Below are 10,275 nucleotides of genomic sequence, written 5' to 3' on the forward strand. Positions count from 1 at the left end.
GGTTGCCAATGGAGATATGCTGTAGGGGAATTAAGGCATTTCTGTGAATCCTAAGAATGCTTTAGACCCAACTGGAGAAAGCACTCAATGAATAGCTTTATCTGTAAACCTCTGAGAGTGTTGAGTTGATGAAATAGGCAGATTCGAGTCAGATAAATACCAGTTCTGTCCCTGGCTTTCTAAAAACTGTATTCCCTGCTGGAGGAATGTGTAGCAGCTCCTGAATCACAGCAGACATAGGAAAATAAATCAGTGCAGGTATGAGATTACCTTCATGCTGTGAACAGCAAATAGTTCAGAAGTTGCTTCTTACGCTGTTCATGCATCCCTACAGCAGAAGTAAAAATTTCCAATCCAGGCAGGGTTGTCACCACTTTACCATTCTGCTTTAATTCACCTGTGTTCAGGAGCCAAGACTCTTTACTGTGTAATTAGGATTTTTTTTTTTTTTCATCCCTAGCTTGGATCAGGACAGACACCTGGTGAACTGCTGAATCCACTGGTTCTTAATTCTATTTTAAATAAAGCATTACAGTACAGTCTTCATGGTGATACCCAGCTTGCTTCCAATCTTTCTTTTGCCCTCAAGTATCTTCCAGAAGTGTTCAAGCCCAATGCACCTGATGCTCTGAGTTGCTTAGAGCTAAGGTACAAGGTAAGAAAGCATGCAGAAAGGTAGAACAGTGCAATTATGCCATGGCTCTTATGTACCATGGTAGAGTGAATATGTTCTTAAGAATGGAGTAAAATAGTTGTGTAATGGAAGTAACAGGATTTATTTAGCCTGGCCATTGCATTACATTATTAAATACATACATTAAATTGTTGAAATACTTGTATTTTTAATAATCTTGTAATTTCTAACTAAAAATGTGGTATGATCAGCACTGTTATTTCTTTTAGGTTGACTGGCCTCTGAACATTGTCATTACTGAGAGCTGCATGAATAAGTACAATAAGATCTTCTCCTTTTTGCTTCAGCTGAAGCACATGGTGTGGACTCTCAAGGATGTTTGGTTTCACTTAAAGCGTACTGGTAAGTATAAGGAGTGAAGTAGAGAGCATGCTGTTTAAAATGCCTTTAGCACCTTCTGCTAGACAGTTGCTTATAAACAGTCACATCAAGCTTCAAAAGCCACGATTTCTTTAAGAATCTTCCTTGGCATTTTAGACAGACTCTACTAACAGAAACCTTCATTACTTTAAAAATCCTGGTTTTAGATGGTGTCTGTGGATGCTGATGATAATGTATTTCTGATTTTATTTTCAGCTTTAGTGAGTCACGCATCAAATTCTGTTCAGTTTCGACAGCTCCAGCTGTATAAGCATGAAATGCAGCATTTTGTGAAAGTTATTCAAGGTTACATTGCTAATCAGATTCTTCATGTTACATGGTGCGAATTTGGAAACAAACTGTCTTCTGTGGGCAACCTGGAAGAAATTCACAGAACACATGCTGAATACCTCAACAAAGCAATCTTCAGGCAAGCAACCATTCTTATTTTTACTTCAAATATTTAAGTTAATGGAGTGGCCAGTTCTAGCCTAATGTATTTGTGCAGAACTGACTTCTACCTGACACATTAAGTAGTCTTTACATATGAAAGTGTTTTTATGTAAGGAAAACAAACTTCATGGCATGTTGTGAGGTCTATACTTTGATGCTTCTCCTCATCTATCCATTGTTTTCATTTCCCTGGACTCCTTGAGTTACCTCCTGCTCCTGTTCACTGTGCCTCAAGAAGTTTCCATTCTACTCAGGACAGCTCTGTCCTAAGAGCTCTAAACTAAGGCTCTTGCCACAGTTCTGTTTTTCTTTCAGCCCATCCTTGTCATACCTTTGTAAATTACTGCTCTTCCATTCAGCATGAGTAGTGTGCACAAGTAAGCCTTGCTGGAGGATGTAAAATGCTTCTCCTGTACCTTTTATGTGCCTTTAATATATGTGCAGTGACCAGGGCTGGGCTTTGAAGGGACAAAAGGATGCCTCTGTCTACATTTATGAGCAGTGCAAGAGACACCTGTCTTTCAGGAATCACAAGCTTTTAGCTCCTTGGTTACTGTATATGAGCAGAGGGGTGGTGTGAACAAGAGGAAAGAAGCCTAGAGTTTATTTGGTTTCTTCTTGAAGAGTATACACTGGAATGATAAAGTGGTGATATGGAGGGAGAAGAGATGATAAAGAACAGAAATTATAAACTAGAAGAAATCTCTCATGTCTCTTTCGGTTTTAATCAGAAACAACTTGTTAGAGCTGCTGTTTGGATACCAGGGGGTGGAATGAAAGGGGATTAAAGTTTAAAGAGACCAAGAGCATTATGTTTTTAAATGTCATCTCTTTTGCAAATACAGATGTAATTCTAGAAATCAGATACACTGGGGCAAATATCAGTTTCTTGGAAGTGCAAGCAAATTATGTTAGTTTTAGGCACCTCCTTTAAAATCCCCATTACAGTTGGCTGCAGTCTTGTGGATTTTTTTCAAGCAATTACCTTTAAACTAGAGGATTGTCATCCCTTTGTATTTTTAGTCTTACAACCAGTAAATTATGTCAACTAATTTCTAAAGTTGTTTTTGTTTTCTCTTAGGGGTCTGTTGACAGAGAAGGCAGCCCCTGTGATGAACATCATACACAGCATCTTCAGCCTTATTTTGAAGTTCCGCAGCCAGCTCATCTCTCAGTCATGGAGCTTCGATGCAGGGAAGCAAATGGCTGTTCATCCCAACTTTGGTCTGATGCAGCAGTCATACAATACCTTCAAGTATTACTCTCACTTCTTATTCAAAGGTGAGAAATTGCATAAATTTTAGATAGAAGAAAAAATAACTGATAACTGAAAAAATTACAAAGATATTTTGGTAGTATAACATAAAAGTAGGAAGATGTGTGTACTTAGTGTTAGAAAATGTAATTCCCAAATGAAAACTGCGTTATTGTGGTTTGCAAAGATCTGTATATCCATTAGTTAAAATGTCCACAAAAGAAATCTAACAGATATCCCAAAACTGTCTGTAAGTTTTTGCTAAACTTAATTTACAAAATAAGAATTTGGTATTTAGCTCTATATATGTGCCTACATTTTTATTGGCAGCAATGAGAGATAGGTAGATACCACTTAGAAGTAATTTTAGATATATATGCACTAGTTGAATGTTACCATGGGTATGAGATTTGAAAATTCTGATTCCCATGTTGAACTAGAGCCTCCTAGCACTAGTTGGAGCTTAAAGCCAGCGCTCCAGGCAAGTGTTTTTCAGCTACACAGATCATTTGCCAAATGTACTTTCCTTTAACATGATAAAATTTTATCTCACTGTTGGCTTAGGCTGTAGTGTGAAGCAATGGTTACCTGTCTTTCCTCTCCATTTCTCTTTCAGATCTTGCTTTTGTTTTTAGTACAAGTTCCTTATAATTCCTCTAGTACAAAGGTTTGGGGTTTGGGTTCCTTTTTTTAGAAAATCCCGAATTCCTGAAGGAGATGCAACTGTTTTTCTTAGATCTATTTTTCTAGAATATTTTCTAGTCAGACTATATTCTTCAGGAAATGAGCTGCCCTTTTTATTCTTTAAGGGTGTCCAAAAATGGTGTCAAAGGACCAAAAACAGATATTTCAGGATGAGTTAGAATGGCTGCTTCCAAATTCTACAGGAAGTCAGAACACCTCTGGGAGCCGCCTAAGCCCATACTACGAGATCTATGGTTGCTTCATGGACAGAGATTAATAGACCATTCCGTAAGGAAATTCGATGAGTGACCCAGTTCTTTACACCCTCATTATTAAGCACTACAAAGCAAATGTGTGCTTGTTCATCTCCACTTGTACCTTCAGTCACCATGTATTGTAAAATGTTCTCTTTCCACAATGGGTTGATCCAGAATCCATTGAAAGCCAATACAAAGTTGTCTGGACTTCAATGGCTTTGGCTCTGGCCCTAACTTCTAACAATACACTTTCCCTTCTTCCTTGCATGCTCCTGCTGCTTGCTAATTCCCTTTATATTAGTGCATGGGATATTTGTGAGCTCAGGGAGTTTCTATTGGCTTTTTTCCTTTGTAATGTTTAGATGTAAGGATGTTTAGAGCAGTCAGTTTGTTCATTCATAGCGCCTGAGGAGTTTGTCCTAGGAATTTCTCTTTGGTTTTCTCTCTCACAATGGACTTTGCTCAAGAAAACTTCAGCAGAGCTACTTCTTTCACAGAGGTCACCAGACGACCTAAACATACTTCCTGGTCAGTTGAAATTATGATAAGAACATACCACCTAACTGTGAAAGATTCTATGATCTCTATGTTTCTGTGAATGCAACTTGATAAGGAAACGCTTTATTAGAATAATACACTTTCACTTAGAACTGACACATAGTGTTTCTTTTGCATCTTTTTTGAAATAGTTTATAATTCTAGAAAGAGATACTGGACTTACGTTGAAATGTACATTTGTTTTTATTGTCCTCAGATTTCTGCATTAGGCTTTTTTTTTTAATTAAAGGCACATTTAATTAATGTCAAGGCTGACTTTAGAATATTAAGCTTAGTTGAAGCTTATTCTTTTTGTTTTTCTTCCAGTGGTAACAAAGCTTGTAAATAGAGGATACCAACCCCATCTGGAGGACTTTCTGCTGCGAATCAACTTTAATAACTACTACAAGGATAACTGAACTGTATATAGAGTAAGGATCACTGATAACATAGTAAAACAGAAAAAAAATATATATGCTTATGATTTGTAGAAGCTTATGCAAATGCCATGCAAGGGGCATTTTTCTTCAGTGAAATAACCCACCATCTAATAGCATGAAGAAAATAACCACCACATACAGAGCATGATGATGCTTAAAATCCACCAAACCTGCCAGTTGTTTGATCTGCTGAAAATTGATGTTGTCATTATTGCAGAGAGAGAAAAGCTGAATGCCTGATCTTAACACAGGAGAGAGTGCAAAACTGTATATCTGTGAATGTGTAAATGTTGTATTTTCAGTGGTGTGAATTTCCTTGAATGTAAATACATGTATATGAAATAAATTAACAGATACTTTCTAAAACTGCACTTGGTAATTGTTGGATAACTTGTGCCAAATTTAGCTTCTTTATACCTAATTTAAGCAGTGCATCTTATTTTGTGGTGATTATGTAAAACACCTAAAACAGAAATTCAGCATCACTAAAGCAAAACAAAACTGTAATTCCCAATATATTCCAGCTACTGCTTTCAACTGAAGGATCACATTTTCAATTTGCTAATAATTATCCTTTTCCTTCTTTTTTTTTTCTGTATTGTGAAAAGAAACAACTGAACTTTCAACTTCATGGTATGAGAATGTTTTAGAGAGGCAGTCAGCTTTGAAATGTGTTGATTTTGAGATCCTGGAGTCACAGTTGCTTAAAATGTGGATATATTCATCAGGAGCTGTTCGTCTGATTAGGGAACACTTATTTAAAGGTACAGGCCTGGCTGGCAAGTTAACAATACCATGGAATATTGAATAAGATTATTTTCTGATGATGTATAGGTAGTTTTATGATTTTTTTTTCTGGAATAGAAATAAGCATTAGAGCGAAGTTGACTTCACATACCAATGATGAAGTTGACCTGAGTGTTTCTGCTCCTGCTCTGATTCCAAAGTCAGTGTAAAAATGTGGTAATGCATAGTCGTGACATACATCTTCTGTGCTGTTTATCTGTGATGTATTTAATTGACTAGCTGCTTTCTGTTCTGCAGAACAGGGGATTGAAAGAGCAAGTGGCTTGCAGACTGAGCTATTTTGTTGCCTGGGCAGGCAGAGAGCTATTTTGGGAATTTGTAGGACTGGGTGTGTGTGTACCTTCTGGTGCAGACTGATATCTTGTCGTGAAGCACCTAGACTTCCCAGTAGAGAGCAGCCACACAGCTTCTGTGGGGAGCAGTATCTGGTGTTTGAGACTTTGGAGCTTGGCACTGCACTGCAATTGTAGAAAGACAAAGTTTTATCTTTCCCATGTAACTCCTGGAGGAACAGCACACATACCTGCAGTCAGCTCTTCAAAATGCCTGAAGGCCTTACCTGGCCACTGACATGGGCAGCCAAGAGAGGGTAAGCAAGAGGGAAGAGAGAAAAAGGGATTCAGAGCACCTAAATTAAAAGTCCTGGTACAATTACACAAGAGGAGCAGCCTTTTCTCCCTTGACTTCTGAAGGAGTGCTCCCCAGTGAAGAAAAAGAAGGGCAAGATTAGTAATAGCTAAAAACTTCTCAAATGCAAGCCCTGATGAATACTGCAAAGTTAGGACTTTTAGGTGCAATCTTAGAGGGATGATCTCCTTCTTTAGAGACAAAAGTCTTCAAGAAAAAAATGAGAGCAAAGTATGGAAATTAAGACACATACCCCCCCCCACTCCCCATTTGCATTGCCAAGCACGATGCTATAGGGCATGGATTAGCCCTTTGGCCAGCTCAGGTTGTGTCCCCTCCCAGCCACTGGCCTGCCTCCTGGGCAGGGGCTGAGGGAGGGAAGAGACAGCCTTGACACTGTGCAAACAGGGTTCATCAACAACCAAAACACGGCTGGTTTAGCTGCAAATCCAAAACACAGCTCTGTAACAGCCTGCTAGGAAGAAGATTAACTCTGTCCTGTCCAGACACTGCACAACGGAAAATTAACTTTGATTTGGAAAATACTGCTTGTTTAGAAAGGGCAGTTAAGAAATACCAAGAATGTCCTCAAACTAGAAAAACTAATGCGTATCTGCAACTTTTGTGGTGTTATATGAGCACTTCATATAGAAGTGGTTGTATTAGCTCTTGGCTTTTCTGCACAGTAAAACTTTTGAGTGCAGGGGAGTGAAAATCATCTACAAATCAGAATTCTCATCCACACCTCGGCACTGGTAACTCCTAAATACAGGTGGAATGGATCACCTTTTGTTTTCTGGCTGCAAAAGGAACAGAGGAGAAAAGCCACAGTTTACTTAAGAGGAGCATGGTAATGCCAGTCCTGGTGCTGAATTAACTCAGGGCAAGAGCATTTCAGATGGGAGGTTTCCTGTCTGACAAGCTGAGGAGGTAGAAGCTGCCTATTACTGATCCTCATCACTGCCCACAGTGTCAGCCCAGGTCCTTTTCATTTCTGTGTGCAGCTGATGGACCACACCACAGCCTGCTGCTCAGGGCATGGAAAACCTGTTCAGTCACCAGCCAGGCCTGGGAGCCAGCACGGCTTTGCTGTCTTCACCAAAATCACCTAATCTCTTGGTGCTTTAGATTTTCCACCTGAAAATGTGGTAATAGTATCCATCTTTCTTTGTGCCACTTAAAAAAAAAAAAAAGAGGAAATGCTACTTAACAATGCAACGATCTAATGTTCTACTGTATAAAAATGCCAACTTCTAAATTGACTCCAGAATAGAAAACCCATGAAGTAAGCTTTGTAAGTCAGCTTTGTCTACAAAAAAAATGTTTTCTGTTTATACGTGCCCGAAGTATCATTAAATCTCACCTCTAGGTTTACCTGCTGAAGGTGCATGCTCAGCAAGAGCTCTGCAGTGCTGCAGCACTGTCCTTGCCCAGCCAAAACAGCAGCAGGGGAGGAGAAGAGCAGCAGGGAGCTTCAGATTTTTTGCATGCCTTGGAGAGACAGATAAGCCTGTCTGTTCCCTTTGCATTTCTGCTCCCCTATTAATTATGCATCTGCTGCAAGAACTGCATGAACAGAAGAAGGTAGAGTCTATACTAGTGTGTCTGGAGCTTTATCACTGCCCCTCATGTCCTTTGATCTATATGCCATGGTACCTGCCCTGACACAGGGAAGCTCCATCCTTCAGTTCCATGGCTGATTTGGGAATGAGGGAAAACAGAAGTGTTAAGGGAAGGTGGGGGGATTGAATACAACATTTTTATACAGTTGAGAGGAACTGAGAAATGTCACTGCACACAAAAATGTCCCACTGTAAATGCAGGAAGAACAAAGTCAAGTTAAAAGATGTAACAGAGGTAGTGGCTGCATTATTTAGAACTCACCCATAACCGTGATCTTACACTGGATGTGACAGCATCCTGAAACCCTCCTATTGGATTCACATCCATTACCCCCAGCTGTCACCCGGCTCTGGAGGGGTAAGTGCATGTTACTGCCTCCACCTGTCTCATCGACTCTGGTCAGAGGTAAAGCTGCCCAAGTCCCACCCACCTATGTTAACAATGCTGAAGGATCAGCTATGGAGGGGCATTGGGGCTGCCTGGACATTACTGAGCACAAGTGAGCAGCCAGAGCATGTGGCAGTGTGTGACCTGATGAAGGGTGCTGTCTGGAGGGAGATACACAGTCAAATATGTGAAGAATTGAGCTGACAAAGTAAATTCAGGATAACCAAGGCCTGAATTTGCTCTTTCAGTGGACCATGTCTGGATGCACTCCATGCAAAGGCACAAGCAGCAGGTTTGGCCTAAACCCACTTCCATCACAGACAAATTCAAATGCAGAATACCAGAAACCAGTCTGTTCAACAGATATTTTGGAGTGCAGAGATTTACCCCAGCTGAAGCACCCCAAGGATCCACATGTGTGTTTAAATAATTTGGTTTTATTAAATAAACTAATAAACAAAATACAACTTTACTTTCCACCCAAAGGCCTATTTCTGTGAGCAGAGTTAAAATCCCATCCTGAATCTGCTGACATCAGCTGATGCATTTAATTCCAGTGACATAAGGAAGAATAAAAGAGGTGTCAGCACAGGTCTCATGGCCAAGGAAGTGGGAGGGAGGTTTCCCTTTGAAAAATGTGAGGGCCCTTACCTTGCTTCAAGCATATCACCAAAATAGCTGGCAAGGCAGGAAACCTGTGAGTTCACTCCTCAAAAAACACTGAAAAAATATAAAGTGAGGTTTCTGTGATATGACCTGGCCATCTGATACTAACAGAGCAAAAACTTCTAAAGAAATGAAGTTGGCAAACAGTATGGTTAACAGCAAAACTGTTTCGGGAAATAGGCATAAACAAGAATATTAAAATTGCAAGTTTTATTATTTTTAATAAAAGAATCAAATCTGTAGCACTTATTGGGGAAAAAAACCCCACAAACAAACAAAAAAACCAAACCCCAAAACAACCCACAAAACATCCTAAGTAAGAGCTGACAGTAAAACATTCCGCAATTGTAGATTCACAAGCTCAGGAAGCAGAGTTACAGTGAAATCTTATCAAGTCATGAGAGGAGTCGCCACTACCACACAAGACTATCCAGAGACACATCTCCAAGAGGTTCTCATTTCAGTTTTGCAATCTGGGTACCACTTGCTTTTATGCAAGTTCAGGATGTATAGCCACAGGCTGAGTCTAAATCAAGTATTTCCACAGAAAGCTGTTGATAAGAAGAGTCACCACTTCATTTTGAGCACAGCTCAGAATCACAGAATCAACTAGGTTGGAAAAGATCATTTAGTCCAATCTATGACCTAACACCACCTTGTCAACTAGACCATGGCATTAAGTGCCACATCCAGTCTTTTCTTAAAGACCTCCAGGGATGGTGACTCTACCACCTCCCTAGGCAGACCATTCCAATGCCCAATTGCTCTTTCTGTGAAGAACTTCTCCCTAATGTCCAACCTAAACTCCCCTGGAGCAGCTTAAAACTGTGCCCTCTTGTCCCGTCGCTGGTTGCCTGGGAGAACAGACCAACACACACCTGGCTGCAACCTCCTTTCAGATGGCTGTAGAGTGATGAGGTCTCCCCTGAGCCTCCTCCTCTCCAGGCTAAACAAAAGCTCCCACAGCCACTCCTCATAGGACTTGTGCTCCAGTCCCTTCACCAGCCTCATTGCCCTTCTTTGGATACTCTCCAGCACCTCAACACCCTTCCTGAACCGAGGGGCCCAGAACTGAACCCAGTACCTGAGGTGCAGCCAAACTAGTGCTGAGTATGGGGGAAGAATCCCTTCTCTTGTCCTGCTGGCCACACTGTTCCTGACACAGGTCAGGATGCCATTGGCCTTCTTGGCCACCTGAGCACACTGCTGGCTCATGTTCAGCCTGCTGTCAACCACCATTCATCACCACTCTCTGGGCCCTGCCGTCCAGCCAGTTCTTAACCCAGCAAACAGTGCACCTGTCAAACTCCATGGCTTTTATACAAGCAGAATATTTGACCAGTAAGAAATATAATTTTCAGGTCTACCTATTGCAAATACAAGCTGTAAAAATAAAAAAGCAATTTATGATTAAAGTATTTAGACTCTCAAATGCTATAAGCTGTGTTCCCTTCTCTCTGAAGAACTGATCTTACCTGGACAAAA

General features: G+C 40.4%; 1 protein-coding gene and 1 long non-coding RNA gene across 2 annotated transcripts in view; one reads left to right on the plus strand and one right to left on the minus strand.

Annotated features, from left to right (window-relative positions):
* The window catches only part of TUBGCP6 (tubulin gamma complex associated protein 6), a 43,122-nt gene extending 38,071 nt beyond the window's left edge, over nt 1-5,051 (plus strand). The window contains 5 exon segments of the mRNA XM_027639655.1: nt 461-655; nt 904-1,036; nt 1,271-1,484; nt 2,589-2,788; nt 4,568-5,051. Coding sequence (XP_027495456.1) covers nt 461-655; nt 904-1,036; nt 1,271-1,484; nt 2,589-2,788; nt 4,568-4,659 — 834 coding nt within the window. The 3' untranslated portion in view covers nt 4,660-5,051.
* A 753-nt stretch (nt 5,052-5,804) lies between these two features.
* LOC113945474 lies at nt 5,805-8,846 on the minus strand. The gene is made up of 3 exons (XR_003527099.1): nt 8,776-8,846; nt 7,999-8,086; nt 5,805-5,945 (listed from the first exon to the last, which is right to left on the minus strand). It is a non-coding gene; the product is annotated as an uncharacterized LOC113945474 (long non-coding RNA).
* Between the last annotated feature and the right edge of the window lie 1,429 nt (nt 8,847-10,275).

Source organism: Corapipo altera, unplaced genomic scaffold (genome assembly GCF_003945725.1).
Source record: "Corapipo altera isolate COAL_440 unplaced genomic scaffold, ASM394572v1 1b, whole genome shotgun sequence".
NCBI classification, from domain to species: domain Eukaryota; kingdom Metazoa; phylum Chordata; class Aves; order Passeriformes; family Pipridae; genus Corapipo; species Corapipo altera.